We start from the raw sequence: 23,046 nt of genomic DNA on the forward strand, positions 1-23,046 counted from the left end.
AAGCCAATGGGTTGTTCCATATAGATTTCTTCATGCAAGTCCCCATGCAAGAAGGCAGACTTAACATCCATTTGATGGACTTCCCATTTGAAAGAGGCAGCAAGGGAAAGAACAAGGCGGATAGAGTTCATTTTGGCAACAGGTGAGAAGGTTTCGGTGTAGTCAATGCCTTCAACCTGTGAAAAATGGAAACCTTTTTTCACCTGTGATAATTCGAGATCTTTTCTAGTTTGTTTTTGGGTTGATATCCTCCACAGGTGTGAGGTAGAAAGAGATCAATTGCAGCAAAAGGAGCCGAGAAGAATAATGGTCCTCAATGGGTAGCCAAGTTGGAAGAAGGTCAAGATAAGAAGGGAGTTGATTCAAGCTAGAAGAATACCATATCAAAAGAAAAGAAAGTGAAGGCATAACGTAATGTATTGTGCATAAGCTAGGGTTTCTTAATTAGGATTGCATACCTAATTCAAGGAGGCTGAAGGTTTGAAGTAGAAGGAGGTCAAAGTGGAAGAGGAGCCGAGAAAAGGGAAGGAGCATAAATTTGACTATCATTGTCTAAGGATCTCATCAAGGGAACTTGTATCTTGGTCTTGGAGTGGAAAATAAGTAAAGGGTCTTGGTCTTGGTATTCATTAGTTGGACTCTCTATAAGAAGAAGAATTTGTTTGGCTTTTCCTCTCAAGTGGGAGAGGTTTTGGCTCTGGTTGATAGCGTATATTTTGTACCACTTGTATCTTAATTGCTTATGCATTGATAGTTGTTTGATGAATAAGAACACTAATAACCTAAGTAAAAGAAGATCATAATCTAAAGAAGTAAAAAGCACTCACAAGCAGTTTTTAATAGAAGAGAAATCGCTTAATTGTTAAGCCCTAGATTTATCAACACATAGGAATCTAAGTATACTTGGGCTTGGCCATCCCAGGAGCCTCAAAGCCCTCTTGTACAGTTTATTTCTTTCCTTTGAATGTCTTTTTCACTTGCATCTCTTATTTCTTCATTTACTATTCATGTCTCTTTTGTTGTAGGTTACGTTGGTTACATGATTGAAGTGAGTTATTTTTCAGGTTATTTACAAATTCACAAGCATGATGTATCGTTAGAATAGCTTTGAACAATCATATTCATCATTGAGCTACTTGGATTAGTCTACTAGTTCACAAAACTAGAATTTCTGGAAGTCTCTTGTAGCAAAGTAGTAGTAATTTTCTGTTATTTTTTAGAATGTGTTAATGAGCTTCATTTGAGTTGATTACACTTGAATTGGGTCATAAAAAAATTCAAGTTAATAACAAAATTTACCTCATAGAATTTTCACTTGATTAGGTAAGGCATTTGGCAGGTTAACTAGCTCACTAGTTCTTGATTTCCAGTTTTTAGAGTAGTAATTTTCTGCTATCTTTTAGCATGTGTTAACAGGAGTATTTTGAAGTGATTCCACTTGGAATGGAGTCCTAAGACATCCTACTTAATAACAAAAAATTTCTCATACCATTTTCATTTTATTTACTTGGACAGTCGACAAATTATCTCACTCATGTAGCAAAACAAGGCCTCATGTAGCACTTCTATAGCACGTGTAAACTTGATCAGATATGCTCCAAAAGCTTGGTTTTTGTCTCTTAGGCTTACATCATGACTCGTAGGCTTTGAATCCATGGTTGAGCAAGACCAAAAGACATCTTAATCCTTACCTCTTCTCTGTTGCAATTCACCTCTGCAGTTTGGATTAATAAACAGAGTCATAACTTGAAGAGCATAATGATGATTTTCATGAAGCATCTTGTGAACTCTATCGATAAAATCTATCTTGAATGCAGTGACTGAAGAATGATTTCATTATGTTTCATTCATCTTAAGCTATAGTTTCCATTTCCAACATTGTTATTTCTATTGCAAATACTAGGCTTCATTTTGATCTACCATTTACAATTTGCAAATAGGTCAATGTTTACATTTCTACAAATAGGATTAACATTTACATTCATGCAAAGTAGAATAGTCTTTCCTTTTTGCAAAAGTAACTAGGATTTCCTCTTTGAAAAAGTAATTAAGTTTCCTTTCTGCAAATAGAGTAACATTTTCATTTTTGCAATTAGTTTAAGTTTGGATTTCATGGAATTCACTTCATTGCATCATATCAACAAAAAAAAGGATGCATTGCATGTTCCACATATAGTGTCGACACCTCTTAAGTTTGTACGAACCTCGGGTTGATAATTTAAGTTGGTAGCCTTGAGAGTTGCAACATTCTTGTTGCAATACTGAGGCTCATCACTTTTTGGAGTCGTTGTCAGGGAGGTGTCAAAGTATGCATTGTTTTCTTCCCTAGTTGATCCATTTCTATGAGCACAAAAAAAAAAATTCATTAAGCATCTTTCATTTCAAAAATAGAAATATGAATTAGCATTTTCATTAAAAAAAATTATCATAAAACCAAAAAAAATCCTTCAATACCACAACCCCCCACTTGATCACATGGTGCAATAAGAACCACATCAGCATCCACTTTTGTAAGCAGAAGAAGAAGAGGTCGCAGAGAAGGTAGAAGAAATGGATGGAGATGATGACAATGAATAAGATCATCTTGTATATCCCATTCAAGGTACTGATATCAGTGTTCATATAAAGAACATCCCTTCATCTTTCCTTCCCAACTTCCACGGTATGAGGTCAGAGGATCTAGAAACATTTCTATTTCAATCTAAAATCCTTTGTAGATCTTATAGTTACTTACTGAACACTCAAAATTGAGATTGTTTCTGGAAACATTTAAGGATAGAGATCTTAAATGGTTCATGAATTTAGGGACTAATTCAATAAGATCATGGAATGATATGCAAAAGATATTTCTAGAAAAATATAAAGATCATGATCTTAAAGAAGAAATATTTAAAATGACTCAAAAATAAGATGAGAGCCTTGAAGATCTAATAGAGATGTTCATGTATAATGTTAAGAGGGGAAATTTATATCATTTAGGATCTGACATACTAAAAACCCTCTTAAGTAGAACAATTAGAGATGAATGGATTGATCTCATGAGTAGAGGTGATGTATACCAATTATCATTTGAATAAATTTGTGAAACATGCAAATACATATCAAGAGGAAGGGAAAGAGTAAGTAAATCAACATCAAGATCAGTAAGTCAAGATGAACTTGGAAATTTGTTTGATAACTTTAAAATGTAAATTCTTAACCGTCTAAATGAACAAGCAAAAATTTTAAGAATGCAAAATGAACAAAAATAATATGTTGATATTTGTGTTATCCATGAAAAATCACATGTTACTAAATATTGCCTATCATTACTGAGGTTGAAGGAATTTTACCAAGAGGACAATGGAGCAAGTCAATCACCAAAGTAGATATGTTATATAGCTCAAACAAGACCATGACAGCCTAGTCAATTTGATATGATGCAAGAACCTAATTCACAATTTCAAAGTTATGCACATCCATCTCAAAGTAATTGGAACACACTCCTTCCTTGGAAACAATGGTCATCTCAATGCCAAAACCAATCTTGGCAACAAGGTTGGAAAAGAACTTATGGGAGCAATCCGCAATATCCTAAATATTTTCCTCGATATCCTCCATACCCAACTCCATGTTATCCCTACCATCCACCTCCACCACAACCATAACCCCAACCACATCCATTTCAAAGATCCACTCCCACTCAACTACTTGTACCACCATTTCCAAACCCAAACAATGAAGTAACTCAACCCACTTACAATGTTGAGTTACAAGACTTCTAAACAACTCCTCTTAATCTAAATGGTATTCATCTTAGCTCAGGAAGAGTATTGCAAAAAAAAAAAAAATATGATCTCATTGAAAAACAACGTCTAGAAGAAGAAGATCTAAAAGAATCATGTATCACATTTAATTATACCTGAGATTGAAGACCTTTTTTATGCTTACCATCAGATCTTTTATGTGTGCAAGGGACTAATCGAAAAAAAATAAAGTAGAAGTTTTGAATGGCACGGAAAAACAAAACATGGAGAATGATCCAAATGAGCAAGCAAACCAAAGGCATCAAAACTATATTGAGTTTTGGTTCCAAATAATCAACAATATGGGGCATCACTCTCTTCTTCAATAGTGCTTGATATCATCAAAGTCAAAGCATTTGGTCTCTAATATTTAGGTGCATGTCAAAGCATATGTTTCGAGCTTACACATGAGTTTATCTATAATCTTGTTATGCACATGGCTCCATTGGAAATATTCCTACACTTGAAATAAATTAGTTTTTTTCAAGTAGAGTAGGATAAAAAATAAAAAATAATAATAATAATAATAAAATATCATGTGAAAACCTCTTTTGAGGAGCCTGAGATTGGCTCACTGATTGAAAACCTCCTTGAGGTGGTCAGTAGGTTGTAAAGAAAAAAAGGAAAAAAATGGAAAGACCCTAGGTGAAAACCTCCTCTGAGGCGCCTAGGCACACCTATTGGTTGAAAACCTCATTGCGACAAGAAGTAGACCTGGGGGGGGGGGGAATGAAAAATGAAAAGGAAAAAATTATCTGCTCCATGTATCTCTCTCTGATCAATGGAGGTGCTCTCCAACCTTTGCAAGCAACAATAACCATTTAGCACCAAAAGAAAAAAATTATCAAAACCCTAGTCAAACTTGGGCTTTCTCCGCCTTTGCCCAAATGCTCCAACATAGCCAAGGTCATGTCAATCCATCACCCTCATCCATTTCCAACATCCACCCATCATTTCCAAGCCTTTCCCATCCATTTCCCTCGATGTCATAAAATGCTACATGAAGGTTTTGTTTTGCTACAGGAGGCCAAATACAAAGGGAAAAAAATTACCATACCTCAAAAAACGTGCATCCATTGGACGAGTTGTTTCATGGGGAGATGCATATGGATGATGGTAACATGCTCAAGGAATTTCAACAAATTCCAATGCACGCTTTTTGAGAAATTGACCTCCATCACCTACAACGATTTTTATTTTTTTCTTGAGAATCATTCATCTATTGGCCAAAATGTTTTATGGGGAGATGCATAAGAATAATATAAACGTGCTCACCAAATTTCAAGTCAATCCAACCTACCATTTGAGATATATTGATAAAACAATTACCTTACACGAGCATTCCAGGATTGCTACAGGAGTGACCAGAATTGCTACAAGAACGTGATTGACATGGAAAAATGGTTCAGATCTTATGTTTTTCATCTATGAACAAGAGGAAGGTTCCACCATAGCCTCGTCATTCATTTTCCACACCACTTGACCCCTTCTCCACTCTCATTTTCATCTTTGTCCATGAAAAGAACTCATTTTCACCCCTTCTTCCATCCCTCCCACCACAAAAAACGTCTCTAATCACTGTCAATAGATTACTCATGAATTAGCAGTTTTTTTAAAGATATCACCTAAAAAAAATAATGGTCATAGGAGGGTCTATGTGACTGCTACAGGAAGACACAGTTTTGTAGCAGTCTACACATCACCTATCAAAGCACAGCTAGAGCATCAAAGTTAGAATTAAGTCACCATGAGCACTTGAAGATTGCAATTTTGATCCTTCAGTAGCCACATGACCTCATAATAGCTGTTACGGGATTCTTCATCACCTAGCAAGCAGTGACACTTGATTCCAAAAGCATCTACACAAAATACAAAGGACATGCATCATTAAGTTTCAGGCAGCAAAGAACATAAAATGTTTGTATTTTTCTCAAGAAATTGCACAAGGAGAGGGAGACAAAGCAATCAAAGTATCATCACTAGCAGCGTCAGAACCACCAAAGGCAGTTTCAACAGATATATCAGCAGCCTCAATATCACCTGCAAAAACACATCAAGGGTAAGGCTCAGGTATGCAATCCCCTAAACCTTTCCTACAAACTTATTTTAGTTTAAAAAACATTGCAAGTGTATGAAGGAAAAGGTTTTTTATAGCCAAAATTAGTAGCAGAGCAACCTTGGCCTTATCTAGCAGTTAGCTTCACTTTTCCACCAAGACACATGCACATGTGGGAGAGGAACAAGACAAAAGTGAAGAGGACTTGAGAAAGTGGGTTGTAATCATTTAGTCATGATGGAGGAAAAAGAGTGCGAAGGGGTAAGTGAGGGCCAACTCAGTTAACAAAAAGCACTATGAGTTTATTTTTCATGCAATGAAAAAAGAGAAAAAAATTAAAAAAAAAAAAACTATATATATATATATATATATATATATATATATATATATATATATATATATATATATAGATAGATAGATAGATAGATAGATAGATAGATAGATAGATAGATATAATAAGAAAACAAAAATAAAAAATAAAAAGTGGACCTACCACCTCTTGGCATGCCAAAATTAGTTGCTACAAGATTCGGGTTGTGTGCTACAGTAAGGAACAAAACTGCAACAGGAAGGAAAATCACTGCTACAAGAAGAACAGATTTGCTAGCTTTAATATGTTCTTAGGAAGGTTTATAGGTAATTGCATATTATGTGCTTAATATTATTTATTTTTGCAAAAAAATTGAGAAAATATTGAGTAAATTCTGAATGAGATAATCTAGGGACTTGCTCCCTACTACATGATGGACCAAGATTGGTTAATAAATTAAGAATATATATTGAAATTATTGCACAAATTCTTGAGGCTGAGAAAATCTAAGAATGTGTTCTCTGTCATTTAATGAAGATTCGTAGCATTGAGAACCATATCCACTTTTTGAGGGATTTTGGAGGGGAAAGTTGCTTCATTTCATGGAGAATGCTTCCTCATCTATTTATATAAGTACCAATTCTAATTTTCCTCTAGGGACATGTATTTCTTAGTTTTCTTGTGGAGAAAACTTATTGTTTAGCAGCTCCACTTTTATTTCTTGCAGGGATGTACTTGTATTGATTTAAATAATGAAGTTTGGTGTCATTTTTAGCTTTTAAAGCTAGGTTTCCTTCATAGGACTCTGAGTATTCTTGGGCTTGGCCATCCCAAGAGCCTCAGAGCCCTCTTGTACAATTTGTTTATTTCCTTTAAATGTCTTTTTCACTTGCATCTTTTATTTTTGCATTTACTATTCATACATCCTTTGTTGTTCGTTACAATGGTTAAATGATTGAAGTGAGTTGTTTTGCAGGTTACTTATAGATTCACAAGCATGATGCATCCTTATAAAAACTTTGAAAAGTCATATCCACCATTGAGCTACTTGGATTGGTCTACTAATTCACAAAACTAGAATTTCTTGAAGTCTCCTATAGCAGAATAGTAGTAATTTTCTGTTATTTTTTAGAACGTGTTAATGAGTTTCATTTGAGTTGATTCCATTTGTATTGGGTCATAAAAACATTCAAATTAGTAACAAAATTTACCCCATAGCATTTGCACTTGATTAAGGCATTTGGTATGTTAACTAGCTCACTAGTTTTTGAATTTCCAGTTTTTAGAGTAGTGATTTTCTGCTATTTTTTAGCACATGTTAACAGGGGTATTTTGGAGTGATTGCACTTGGAATAGAGTCTTAATACATCCTACTTAATAACAAAAATTGTCTCATGCCATTTGCATTTTATTTGCTTGGGCATTCGACAAGTTATCTCGCTCGTGTAGTAAACAGAACCTCTTGTAGCACCTCCTGTAGCACTCATGTAGCACGTGTAAACTTGACCATATCTGCTCCAAAAGCTTGGTTTTTGTCTCTTAGGCTTGAAACATGACCCCTATGCTCTAAATCCGTGATTTAGTAAGACAAAAAGACTTCTTAAGTCTTGCCTCTTCTCCATTGCAATTCACCTCGATGGTTTGGATTAATAGAAAGATTCATAAATTGAAGAACGTAATGATGATTTTCATGAAGCATTTTGTGAGCTTTATCGACAAAATCTATCTTGAATGTAGTGATTAAAGAATGATTTCATTTTGTTTCATACATCTTATGTTATGGTTTCCATTTCCAACATTGTTATTTCTATTGCATAGACTAGGCAACCTTTTGATGTACCATTTACCCTCTGGATATAGGTCAATGTTTACATTTTTACAAATAGGATTAACATTTACATTCATGCAAAGTAGAATAGTCTTTCATTTCTGCAAAAGTAACTAGGATTTTCTCTCTGCAAATAGAGTAACATTTCCATTTATGCAATTAATTTAGGTTTGGATTTCATGGAATTCACTTCATTGCATCATATCAACAAATGAATGACACATTGCATGTTGTACATATAAAAGAGCCATTAATAAAACCACAACGAAAATACTATATTGAAATATTCAGCACAAAGGGTACGCAAATCACTATCCACTTCTCTACAATGTTACTATTATTTATCGATATCCGCAATGTTACACGATATTGGATATTGTATGAATGTTGCACGAAGGTGAATGTCACTATAATATGCGTATTGAATGCTGCATGAGAGTAAATATACATTATCGGATGGGTATCTAACAATAAATGGTATATACATGGAGAGAGGTGTGATGTCAATGATGTGACAAAAGATAAATGTACAAAGAGCACAGAGGTATGATGTCAATGATGGGAGTCTCGGAAAAAACGTGGAATTCTCAAGTGGCTCTGCAAGGCCTTTGCAGTAGTCTGTCTGCAGCACTTCAGAAAGGCTCACAAGCAATGCCGCATACTTGCTGTGTCAGTTCACAGTCCAAGCCACTGCCGACGACAGTTTGCAAAATATTTAAGGGCAGCCGTAGTTTAACTGTCATATGTTTTTGAGTTTTTTATTGAATTGGTTCGTTTTAATAGTTTTTTTTAATTGAATTAGTTAAAAATTGAATTGGTTTGTTTTAATAGTTTTTTGGTTAATTGAATTGGTTAAAAATTGGAGAGGGATTTTTGGAAATTACAAGTTTAAATTGATTTGTGTTTTAAAATGTCTAGATAAATTTCATATATATAATTAAAGACACATTTTAAATAATAAAAATATAATTAAAAACACATTTTATGTAATAAAAAATACAATTTAACTAGAAAATATTTCATTTAAAACAAACTAAAAATTTTTAAACATATAGTCCACATGGAGTAGAGATTGACAAGGTATTATGTTAAGGCATTTTATGGTGAAAATATTAGGTATTATGTTAAGGCACTTTATGGTGAAAATATTGCCAATGCATGTGCAAAAATAGAGCCACCCTAAGAGCCATGGAAAATTTAAAGATAGAAATTTATTTTGAAGTTTAGAAACTTTGGCGAATATTATTAGTCTCTAGTCTCTAATATGCAAACTCTAAAAGCCTTGACCATATTTTTGTAATGATTTTACATAATCTCCATAAAATTTTAGAGATTTTTAAGTTAAAATACTTTTATGTTATAAAATTTTGATGAATCATTTTCAAAAAAATAAAAATTCACTCTTTTTTTAAGCCATAAAAAATTAACTCACATACAATATCAACCCTTAAAATTTTCTTTCTAGAAATTAATATAACAAATTAAAAAAAAAAAACCATTCAACAACTTTAACGTATATCCAATTTCCAAGTTTATGTCGTCTGTCCTTTTAATCCTTTACTGCAGCCCTCTTCTCGTCTAACGGTCGATTTTTGTTTAGTAACCGTTACTAATGATTATGTTCTTAAATTATGTAATGAAAATAATTGTTTTGTATTGGATTCCATGTTCGACAACTTGCCCGACCTACACGATATCATCCTCCTCCACTGAGTCTCTCAAGGATAGTTCTAGAAATATGTGGAACAATATATGATGTTTTTGGCTAAATTTGGAAACATCGTTTTTGGCTAAATTTGGAAACATCATGAAAATATAAATCATTATTTTTTTCCTCAAAGGTTAGATAAGTTAAAGTTAAAGTTGGGCTCGGACTATAACACTCATCGTTAGTTATAAATGGTGAAGATATAAAGTTATTAAAGTTTATTTGACAATGGGAGAAAATATGGATCTTTAAGGATTTTACTATTTTAAGTTACTTATCATAATATTGTGATATAATTTTATGGTTTCACCATTTTTTTTGGGAAATAATAACTATGTGATTTATTTGTTATGGTTTTAGTTATTTTTCATTTGTGTATCCATGGTGTAGTTTATTTTTATGTAGGAAATAATGGCATTGTATCTTTGCTCATTTATGTTTATAGTTTCACTTATTTAAAGGTATAATTGAAAGCTTTGTCATTTATGATTTTTTTTATTTACATTTTTTATTTTGCTAGTCTTTAAAGGGTAACTATTTAAAAGGGCATCCTAGGGGTGTATATTACTTATTTTAATTTATTTTTTGCTCACATTTGACAACACTCATTTAAACTTCTCTCATTGTCTTTTCACAAGTATGCTAGCTTAGCCATGGTGCCTTTTTTAATTCTTCCTCAACTCAAATGTCAAAGTGAGGAATGATAGTTGAAAAGTGCAAACAAATAATTGGATGGTGTTGTGGTTCTAAGTGTGATCGTGGTGTTGTTTTCCTGAGTCGAATTTGTTATCATTTCATAGTCCCCAAGCAATTGTTTTGTCTCATCAAGTCATGATTCCACATAGTGTACTTTGTAAAGTGCATAATTTTCCATGCTCTAGGGGTATTCACGTTGTCAGCTTACTATAATGCCCCATATCCCCTCACACACAACACTTTCTACTTTGTAAAGTGCATAATTTTCCATGGTCAAGGGGTATTCATGTCATCGACTTACTATAATGCCCCATATCCCCTCACACACAACACTTTCTACTTTGTAAAGTGCATAATTTTCCATGGTCAAGGGGTATTCATGTCATCGGCTTACTATAATGCCCCATATCCCCTCACACACAACACTTTCAACTTTTTTTTCATCACCTCCACTCTATTCATGTAGCAAGGATCATCCCCCCTTCGTGTTTGCTCAATGGCATGTGTAAAAACTTAGTGTGAAAGAAAGCATGAATTGATAAATCCTAAATAAATTTAAAATTACCAATGTTGCCTAAAGAATATCTAAATTAGAAAAGAGGTGGAGAGCTATATCAAACAAAAAAAGATTGAGTAAGGTGTCATGTCATTATGTGGCTCTCTCCTGGTCTCTGGCTCATCTATAGAACATCAAAATAAAAGGGGTATGTTCAATGTATCAAATGTCATTTTATTTAGGGGTATTAAGTGATGCAGAGGGATGACCCCTCAATACCTTATGCTCCCACTTGAGAGGTTGTTGACAAAATCCTAGCTAAAAGATAGACATATATGAAAGACCTAACTCTCTTAAAGGCTTCAGAGTTGTGTCATGAAGGTTTTCCCCTTTCATTTCATACTGGATCTCCCACCTGGCATAGCAATTAAGCCTTGTAGGAAACACACTTTGTCCTAGGTTGTGACTGCATGTGTAAAGTTTTGTGAATGTATGTCATGGTAGACTTAGGGAATTCAACAAATTTGTTTTGATTATACTATGTCAAGAGGAATTGTTGGGGTTTGCATCATCTAATCACCCCAATGGGCTATTTATAACCATTTATATTGAAGATCTCAATGAACAATTCTACAAAGGTTTCCACATCAACAAATTTCATAGACATTTTAACTCTAATCAATGACAAGCATTAAAGAAGATGGTCAAGCTTAAACATTGTCCTAACTTCCAATTATACGTGAAGTATTTTAATTTATAATTGAACAAAAGGATCTTCATTGGCCTATGATTTGGAATGTAACCCTTATTTAAAGGGAATTTATCAAAGGTGGTAGTTTTGAGTTGTATTTGACTTATGGCCTTTCAACCCATGGTTTGAGCACTATTGTTTTGAATTGCCCATTGTTACCAATCGTAATTGTAATGAGAGGCTCAATATATTTAAGGAAGAGGCATTCTCATTTGTAAGGGTGGAAGAATAATGATGAGCTTGTTTGATGCACTATTGGTGTTTCGATGATTATAATTCTATAAAAGGGTTATGAAACAAATGTTTCTTATGTTTCTGTGGAGGACAAATCTATATTTGTGGCCTAAGAAGGATATCTAGTTTGATGAGAGAGACACTCCAAGTTGTGGTATGCACTTGCCTCTTCTTTTATCATCAAAGATAAATATGTTTTACATTGACGTTTGACTTTTTTGGCTTAGTCGTTATGCATTTCCTTTTCTTGAAGTTCAACCCTTAGTGTGATCCTAAACAATACCACCTTCACCATGAAGTTCAACCCTCAGTGTGATCCTAAACAAGACAGCATTTCCTTTTCTTGAAGTTCAACCCTCAGTGTCAAGAAACAAGACAGCATTTCCTTTTCTTGAACTTCAACCCTCAGTGTGATCCTAAACAAGACCACCCCCAGCTTGATCTCAAATTCCCCTTCCTTTCTCAAATTCCCCTTCTTTTCTTAGCAAATGACACTTCATGGGTAACTCAAATTCCCCTTCCTTTCTTTGTAAATGAAACTTCATGGGTAATCTCAAATTCCCCTTCCTTTCTTCATAAATGACACTTCATGGGTAACTCAAATTCCCCTTCCTTTCTTCGTAAATGACACTTCATGGGTAATCTTCATGATACTTGCGACACCATTCCTCTTTGAGTCTTCAATGAACCATTCATAACCCACTAATTTGATATGATCCCACATCTTAGGGACTAAATTTTCTTTATCCCACTTTATCCTAGGGAATAATCTTATTTATCCTTCTTTTTCTTTCTTTCTTCTTTTCTTTTTCTTTTTTTCTTCTTTTTATTTTCTTGATGAGGGGAAATTTGGGTAGATCACATCGTCAAACTAAGAAGGCCTAACCCAAATACCACGTAATCTCCCAATCAACAAGATACTTAAAAATGAGAACTCAACTAATTCGAAACTAACTCTGAAGACTTTAAAAAAACAAAAATTATTAATTAATATTTAATTCTTTTATTATAATTGATTAGCATGTATGTTTGATTTAGTTTTAGTCATATTTAAACCCAACAATTTTTAGTTTTTAGTTTTAGTCATATTTAAACCCAACAATTTTTAGTTTTTTTTTTTTGGTAAATTTTAAGTGATTTCATTTCCAAAGTTGTTATTTATTTCTAGTTTATTATTTGAAATAAAATACAGGATAAATTTGAAATAAAATATAGACTAAGGACCAGGGAGAAAAGAAGGGGGCACATTTTGACCTAATCCGACCGAAGTCGAAGTGGAATGACAATGTTTCTGCATTGGCGTGGGCGATTCATAATTTAGTTTCATTATTTAATTTGCAGATGGCCATGCGTTGGTTAATATGGTTTTATATACAAGTCAAACCAAAATTATCATTACCATGTGACATGCAATAAACGGTTAACATCGTGACCAGGGTTCTAGCTCATGCCTTTCTGGCTTTGATATGGCTGCCACATGGAAATCTTCAACCAGATAATATTTTAATGCCTCAGATTTCTTCGCTTTGGGTTGAGAGGTATAGCATTCGGACTCCAAAATAGATTAAGCATATTTTATTACCTATGACGAGTCTGTTAGGCCTGACGAATTTCCTTTGCACTTTGTTGTAGTTCCCAGCTTCCAGCTTTCGTGCATTCTAGTAGGTAGTTTCCTCTTGCAAATTTTTGTTATTAGTAGTTTCTGCTGTGTATATATTTACCTTGGTAGCCAGTCATGATCGTCTATATCAATTTTTAGCTATTAGGAAGGGTCCTCAATATAATATTTTTTGCTATTAATAAAAATCATTCCAAGAAGTACAGTGATGTGTGGCTTGACGGTAAGTCAATTTGTGGGAAGCCTGGGAGACTGTAGTTCAAATCTCATTAACACGCACCCACGTCTTGGAGGCACGGAGAGTCTTGCTTTTGCTAAAACCATAGGATCTTAGTATATGGACTTGCAGGTAATTGGATGTACTCTTGGTGTTATAGTGGCAACTACCTGGATTGATCCTAGGTCTCCCATTAAGATTGGCAATCACCCATTCACCCTGTAAAACTAAAAAAAATAAAAATTAAAAAAACAAACTCTTTTGCACTTCAGGTTTCACCACTATTTTCACTTATCAGATTCATTATTTAAGGAATTTTAATAAAATTTTGTCTCTACAAAGCTGGGTTGGTGCGTAAGTTCTACCAAGGACCTCGTATTGATGAAGTTTTTGGGCTATTCGAGTGTCTATTTCAATTACAATTTATAATTCCTTCTGATATGAAATTTCAAATGACTTGAACTTCTCAGATCTATAAAAAAATCCCCTTTTATTGTATCTTTTATCCCTTTTTATTGTATCTTTTATCAATGTCTTTGACTCATTTTGATCCCTTTAACATGTAACCTTCCCTTAAGTGAATTCAAATAGGTATTAGAATAAAATTCAGCCCATTTCAAGTAGCAAAAGGGCTTGTCTCATGGCTAAGTTTAACAAAAGATTATAAAAGTATAACGACAACAACGTCATCGTGGTTGACATGATATACCATGTATTGTATTCTTGGAAAAACGCTGCGTATATATCTAAAATCAGCATGGTCATACAACATGCAAAATCACCCAGTTGAGACAAAGTGGAGAAGGTGTCATTTGCGTTATCATCTAAGTTGTCAGAATTAGTATCAATGCAAACAAAATCTCTGGGAGATAAACAACACCGAATTTGTTTTCAAGGGTTTGTTTCGCTTAAATAAATTAAATATATTCAAATATAGATGATTGCATATTTTGAAAATATTTCAGAATTTTGCTATCCAAAAATAGTCAAACAATTGATCATCTAATTATATAATTCAAGATATTCAAACGAACCATTACACTTCAAATTCAAGATATTCAAACGAACCATTACACTTCAAATAAGATATTCAAACGAACCATTACACTTCAAATTACAGAGACTTCATGTAACCAAGTATATTGGCCTGGACAGAGAAACCCTGGTACGACTATGGCTATGGCTGTGATGCACCAGAGGCATATAGGGCACATCGGTCTTGTTTCTTTGCATCGCACTGTACATGGCAGCCAGCGGAATGGGAATGGAAGTCGGTCGACCAGATCTGTAGGGAGGAGCGATATCGTTCATATAAATTGGCTTGGCTTGGGATTCTAACACAGGAACTGTCTTCTTCATGTGCTTCTGCTTCTCACTGGATTTCCTCCAGAAGAACATAGAACTCTTCCATGACTTCTTTTTCTTCAAATCCTCCACCGATTTGTGAAGTTGATCCAATGGGGCTTTCAAATGCGAGACAGACGAAAGAAACATTACAATATAAGAATATCCTTAAAAACTGTAAAATGCACCTTCGTCTTGTTTTTCTTAATGCAAAGTTCAAACTGCAAATATTTATAAGAGGCGGCCTGACATGGGATCTGGGTGAGAACCTGAGCATAGTCTATTTCCGGATCAAAGAAAAAATAATCGAACTGGGAATGCCCAGACATGGGGATGCCAGAGTTGACGTTGCCACTTGAAGACATTGAAAAATTAAAAACAGATCACAAAACATTCTGAACATTTTCTTGAATAGACCATCCAATTTTTTTGGAAATCCAATCTGATAAATTCCCACAGGCCTACCGCTAAGATCACAGCCCAACTGCCCTAGTTTTAAAATAACTTACAGCTAAAAAGAGCCCAGTTAATGCTCTGTGCTCTGGTCGATAATTGTTGTTAGCTTCAGTTCCGATACCTTTACTCTTGGATTTTCTTTAACAACACCCACCTCATAAATGCGATTTTTAAGCCATTCGAACTTTCTCATTTTTGGCCCAAATACGGGCGATTTTGGTCACCATGGTGTGTACATTTTACTTTCTCGCAACATTGACATCACAGTTCCTTACGTTTATGGAGAGGGCAAATACTATTTATTGCTAATTGCATGCCGGTAGACATGAATAGTGAAATTAGATTATTCGAAGCCGCTGCCGATGACTGTTTGCAAAAATATTTGAGGGCATGAGGAGCTTCGCATCTATCCAATTTGCAAGTTTCCAGGTCTTTGTACATAGGCTGTTGTCCGTCGTTTTCATTCTCTATCAGAGCACTCTGTTCGTATAACGGTCGACTTTTCTTTCGTTACCGTTACTAACGGTTATGGTCCTCTGGATATTGATTAAATTAATACATGAAAATAATTGTATTGTATAGGAATCCATGTTCGACAATCTGGGCGGCCCAACTCATTACTCAGACTCTCAAGTATGGTTGTTCTGGGCGTGGGTAAAGTTCGAAAATGGTAAAATCATGAATATATAAATGTGTTCTTTTCAAAGGTTAACAGGTTAAAGTTGGTCCTGAATCGTAACAGTCATCTCGTAAGTTCCAACGTTATGATTCTTTGATTAGAAATGGGCAGAAATATAAATATGTAGCTTGAAAATAAGCGGACTTGTAAATAAGTATATGAGTCTTTGTTCGGAAGAAAATATAAATATGTAAATTGAAAATAAGTGAAATCACAAGGATAAAAGGTTATGATCATTTACTTGAAAATGGGTAGAAATATAAATCTTTTAAGATTTTACTTATTTTGAAATAAGTCATCACAACCATGTTAATATGGTGGTTCTGTTATTGTTAATATAGTGGTTTTGTCATTATAGGTAGTTAATATGGTGGTTCTGTTATTGTTAATATAGTGGTTTTGTCATTATAGGTAGTTGATCATAACAATGCCACTTACATGATTTTATTATTATTTTTTTAATAGGTAATAAGCCTTCCCTCCTTTAACTTACACATTATTTTTTTTATAGGTAATAAGCCTTCCCTCCTTTAACTTACACATTCATGGTTTTGCTTGTTTATGAGTAAGAAATCATGACCTTGCAACTTGCTCATTTATGTTTATGGTTCCACACGTTTTTGTGTATTCAAATTTAAAACTTTGTCATAGTTATGATTAATAAGTAATTATCTTTATTGAGATATATTTAGAAGTATATAATGAAAATAATTGTGTTACGCTGGATTTTATGTACAATATTAAACAAGTGTGACCCTATTCTCACCTTGTTCAAGTTTGCAAACATTATCCACCTTACAAACTTTTAAGATTTGTTGCCTAGAAATGCATTCAATCATGATTATGCTTAGAAATGGTGAAATAATGAATGGGTTAGTTACAAGGTTATGATTTCCTACACAAAAATGGGTGAAACCTGAACACGAGAGCTAAATATGAGAAAAACCATATATCACCAAGGCACAAGCTTGTGATTCTCTACTTAAGAATGGGTGAAACCATGAACTATTCATAGTTTTCTCCATTACCAAGTAGGCATTCAAAACTTTTCTCACAGTTTTGGTTTGACATGCCTAAAAGATTTTTAAGCCACTTGTTTCAAGTGAACACTTCACTTTTAATCAAAGAAAATATCAGTAAGAAAGATAACAAGCATAACCTTTTTTACCAACCACAACCTTGTACCATCTTTATTCATCATCTAAACCATTTCTAGTAGGGAAACTTAACCTCGCAACTTGCCTATTAATGTTTCTATGCAATTCCATTTAGGGTATCATAACATCATGGTCCCATCCTTCTCATCCATAGTTTCATCTGTTTCATGATTAGGACCCTACACGATTGTTAATGTTTGTCGCACAAGACCATATGAGGAGGATAATGAGGTCTCTCAAATTTTGAATATTCAAGCATATATCTATCTCGACCTTGGATGACCTATTAGACTACATTGAAAGAAAAAAACTCCAAATGCAAACCTATGGTTAAAAGTTCTAGGTACTATAATAGATATCTATGCAAGCCTTTTTTTCTCCTTCCTATTTTATGTGACATTCATCCTACTTTAGTTTATTGGGATTAACACATGTTGCATTACATGACACCTAATCTAGAATAGATGGACATATAAATTTTCATCTATTTTTGTGTTATTGGGGTGGAAACACATGTCTCTTGTGTTTCTATGGAATACAAAGCTATAATTGAGGACTAAGAAAGATATCTAGTTCCATGAGAGAGGAACTCTCATTTGTGGTCTCCACTTGGCTCTTCTTTGATCATCAGACATAAATAGGTTCTACATTGAGGTTTGACATCTCTGTCTTGGTAATGTTGCATTTCCTTTTCTTGTCGGTGTGATTCTAAACAAGAGCGCCATGAGCTTGATCTCCAACTCCCCTTCCTTTCTTCATAAATGGCACTTCATGAGTAATCTTCATGATACCATTCCTCTTTGAGCCTACAATGAGCCATTCAACATTCTCTTTTGCTAAGATCCCATATCCTAGGCATAAATTTTATTTATCTTGCCTTATCCAAGGCAATAATCTTCTTTATCCTACCTTATAGTTCACTATATATATATATAGATATAGATATATTTATTTATTTATTTTTCTCATAGGATGATTAATTTGTATGCATGTTTTATTTAGTTTTCCTTATATTTATTTAAACCAAAAAATATAAAAGAAGAAATTATATTATAAACTTAAGTGTTATCATTTCTAAACTTGCTCTTTATTTCTAATTTATTATTTGATATTTTATATATATATATATATATATATATATATATTGTTCTTTATTAGTCCATTCCTCACTAGGGATTGTAACACTCACCCCACGATCAAAGTTCGTTGGCTCTTGTTTATTTTGATGATATTTTTCAACTTTAACCAATTTTTTCAGGAAAATGCTTAATATTCATACTTTTGTGTAAATTCAAAATTAATTTCCTAGTTTCTGGAAATCTTATTTCTAACTTTCCATTGGTTAAGTGATCCTTGATGAGACATAATTCCCCTAGTGGAGGGCCTTTTATTTTCAGTATTTGTCAATGTCTGATAAATAATTTTAAAATAAAAAAGGCTAATTTTGTGAGTGGTCATTCTATTGGTGAATGCTCTAACATTGACATCATGACACTGCTACTTATCTTCCCTATGATGCCAAAACTGATGGTGTTCTAGGTCTTTTACGTAAGCGAGGGGATGGGGGGTGGTTGAACAAATATGCGGAGGTGAAAACGATGGTAAAGACTAGTGGCAAAGCTTAAATCAATATTATTTCAAATAATTAAGAATAAGATAAATATATTCAAATCCTTCCAATTATACCATCTATATGATTGTGTAGATCTTTCCTTGTATGAATATTTCATTGTGTGGAGGTTACAATTAAAGCTTTAATTGCACAAAGGAAGCTTCCTCCGCACTTCGCATCATTGGTTATTCTTTAAACTTCTAAAAAAACTTTATTTGAGTATTCCATTCTAGCTACTATTTCTTTGAATCCTAACGCTTCTAATATGCAACTACTAATGATATTAAAACATGGACTGACATTCAAAACCTTGATTTCTAAGGCTTTGATTTGTCAAACAAAGTAAAACCCCCTTTATACTTAGTATCTTTTATTTAATGTAATAGGTGAATTTTCATTTAGTTTCCATTAATGTTTATCTTCTAAGTTGGACGAAGCTCACACTGATATCAATCTCTTCATTCCACTATACAGGTTTTTGTTGAATGATTCAAACCAGCATGAAGGTAGTCATAACATCGTAGGATGAATATGGAAGTAAAAGAGTTTAGTCTAAAGTTATAAATACTCACATTAATTTGTATAATTTCATCATCGAAGTCTTCCAAATTTGAGAGACCTCTCCTTCCCATACTAAGATCCTCTTATATCATATCATTTATTACACAAAATTGAGCTTTGATCTAATACTAGCATAGATCCATCTTAAATACAGATCTAACATGAACTGAGAGGGATCCAATTTCATCACGTGTAAATTTTTTATGACCAACATTATTTAACTATTTTGTACAGTTATTTATTTTATTTTTATTTTTAAAATGTTTAAAATTTTTAAAATTTTTATTTGCGCCAACATGAGCAAAATTTCAACTTTGATGATGGACGAACATGGTTACACATCATACTGGGTTGTAGAATGAGCCTCTCGGCTCAATTAATGCTACTAACATCAATCATCTTGTATTGTTTTTTGGGGTTTTTTTTTACTAAGGAGCTTTAAGTTAGAGAACCCTATGAGGTTGATCCCTCATATTGTCTCGTTCCTACATGTTTCTAGCTTTTACAATGGTAGGTTGTTGGAGAACAACCTATTTTTCGAACCCGACAATCCATCCACCTTCAATCACAATCTCAATTTAGTGGTCTACAATGTCTCCCACATACAAATCACCCAATTAATTGAAAGTTGTAGAAGACCATAAATAATAGGTGGTTTGTTGAAACAAAGGTTAAAAAGTTTTAAGGTAAAGAAAACTAAAATCATTAGCTCCTGAATGGTAATTCATAAATTGTTAACTCCATAATTTATACTCATAATTAATATTCTAGAATGATATAGCTATTCATACACCCATGCATAGATAAAGTCTTATCCTTTTATTCAAATGACAAAATCTATGATGACTCTATTGAGCTCATTAACCACCACAAAAAAAACATATAATATCATAAGTAAGTAACTATTGTCCATTGTTGCAATATTATAAGTAAATGTAGGAATTTACAGGATAAGTTCCTCAGATAGAACACCAAAGGACACCGCTCACAAACAGATCACAGATCAATACACCAGTATTTTTGATGTGGTTAAAACCCTCAAAGAGGGAAACAGTCCACGGCTTGAGCCAACGCGACCACTTCAGGAAATTTATTAATAAAAGAATGAAAATTTACATAAACTTCTCTCATGAATGATCACCCTACAAATGACCGTCCATGCTCTTTAAATAGATATCATGGACCAATCGGGTGTTAAGACATGGATCAAGTGTCGGTAATATCGAGGAGAGAATGAACCATCGGAACACTTCATGTCTAGAACATATCGTGACCGCCGAATTGTAAGTTACAAAAGTACATAGTAAAGAAACACACTTTACCTAACTCTATACTAGACCAAGTTATACTTAACTATTTCCTATGTGTTAGAATATCCTAACATCCCCCCTTAAGAACAACTTGGGATAAGATTGAAGGATGTACAAATATGACAAAGTAGGAGAAGGAAGGAGGCATTAGAGCCTATCCCCCCTTAGTGACAACTTCCTGAACTCCAACTATAAATCAAATTTTAGTAAACTTCACCTCTATGAGAGCCTTTGTAAAGATGTCTGCAACTTGATCATCATTTGAACAATATTGCACTTCAAGAACATGGTCATGAATGAGCTTTCTGATGAAGTGCATGTGTAGTTCAATGTGTTTTCTGCGCTGATGTTGGACTGGATATTTTCATAGTTGAATGGAACTTTGATTATCACACCAAAGTGTAGTCAGATGTTGCTACTGAAAGCTAAACTCTGACAGGATCTGACGAAGCCACAGGGATTCCTTACTAGCTTCTACAATGCCATGATACTCTGCTTCTACTGAAGAAATAAAAATGGTACTTTGCTTCTTGCAAGCCCATGTAATAGGTCCAGAACCAAGAGTGAACACCTAACCCGTAGTAGACTTCCAATCATCAGGGTCACCAGCCCAATCAAAATTAGTGAAACCAACCAATAGAGGAGATGCTTCTACACTATAATGAATCCCAAACTAAACTATACCTCAAACATAACAAAGTATTCTTTTAGCTTCTTTCCGATGACTTTCATGTGGGTTTTTCATAAATCGGGCAATAAGGCCAACAACAAAGGAAAGGTCAGGATGGGTATGGGTCAGATACCAAAGTTTTCCTACAAGCTGACGGTATAAGGTAGCATTAACTTCAGGTGAAGTACAAGTGACTGAAAGTTTGTCTCCGAACTAAAAGGGAGAAGGGGATGGCTTACAGTCTTCCATGTGAAAGTGGCGTAGAAGGTCACAAGCATACTTGGACTGGGAAAGGGAAATACCTTCCTTGGATTGCATGACTTGAAGACCAATAAAATAATGCAAGTGTCCTAAGTCTGTCATTTTAAATTGCTTTTTAAGGCTAGACTTCACATGGTTTATAAGGTTGGGATCACTACGAGTAAGGATAAGATCATAAACATAAAGAACAATAATGATAAGAGACTTACCCACTTTCTTGGTGTAAACAGTATTGTAAGAATGACACCTTGAAGAGCGAGTATCTAAAATAAAGTTATCCATTTTGGCATACCAATCCCGAGGGGCTTACTTGAGACCATAAAGGGATTTATTAAGCTGACATACAAGGTTGGATTCAGTTTGTATAAATTCAAGAGGTTGTTCCATATAGATTTCTTGATGAAAGTCCCCATGCAAGAAGGCATATTTAACATCCATCTAATGGACTTCCCATTTTAAAGAGGCAGCAAGGGAAAGAATGAGGTGGATAGAGTTCATTTTGGCAACAAGGGAGAAGGTTTCAGTATAGTCAATGCCTTCAACTTGCGAAAAATCCTTAGCAACAAGACGAGCTTTATGTTTATCAACTTTTAATCTGGTACAAACTTGGTTCTGTAAACCCATTTGCATCTAACAAGTTTCCGTCCCTTTGGAAGAGGAACAATATCCCATGTATCATTTGCCAAGAATTAATGATATTCTTCATTCATAGCTTTGTCCCAATTTAGATGGCCTAAAGCTTCTGAAAAGGTGTCACGATTATGATTCGCTGAAGCTTGAGCCAGTAAAGAAGAGGCTCTATCGAACTGAGAACATGTATGTCACTGATATGTAGGATCACCTACAAGAACACCTACTGCATCTCGAGTAGCACAGACCCATTTAGGAAGTTGAGGAGCTGAAGGAGGATCCTGAGAAGGTCGGGGAGGATTGTCATCCTCATTGTCATCATTTGAAGAAGAAATGTTTTTAGAAGTAGAAGGGACAGAGAGAGGTGGCACATCTGTCGAACTAGGGTCATAGGCCAATATATTTTCAGCAAACTTTACATCTCTTCTAATGATAACATTTTTGGACTTAAGTGGAATAAGTCTATATCCTTTGACATCTTCAAAATATCCAACAAAAATACATTGTTCACTCTTAGGTTCTAAATCTTTATGTTTCTCATCTGGAATAGGGGCCCATGCTTCACTTCCAAAAACACGAAAGTGACTTACATCTGGTTTAATTGAGCTCCATGCTTATTCTAGAGTGATATTCTTTAAAACCTTAGTAGGAGTGTGATTTACTATGT

General features: G+C 34.1%; 1 protein-coding gene across 1 annotated transcript; it reads right to left on the bottom strand.

Annotated features, from left to right (window-relative positions):
* Window positions 1-14,824: 14,824 nt before the first annotated feature.
* On the bottom strand, window positions 14,825-15,408 carry LOC149231352 (uncharacterized). Its single transcript, XM_089376275.1, has 2 exons — window positions 15,219-15,408; window positions 14,825-15,174 (listed from the first exon to the last, which is right to left on the bottom strand). Exons 1-2 carry the CDS (start codon window positions 15,406-15,408, stop codon window positions 14,825-14,827), a joined length of 540 nt encoding a protein of 179 aa, XP_089232401.1.
* Between the last annotated feature and the right edge of the window lie 7,638 nt (window positions 15,409-23,046).

Source organism: Pinus tabuliformis, chromosome J, assembly GCF_031772625.1.
Source record: "Pinus tabuliformis cultivar Carrire ecotype Pingquan chromosome J, CPIR1, whole genome shotgun sequence".
NCBI lineage: Eukaryota > Viridiplantae > Streptophyta > Pinopsida > Pinales > Pinaceae > Pinus > Pinus tabuliformis.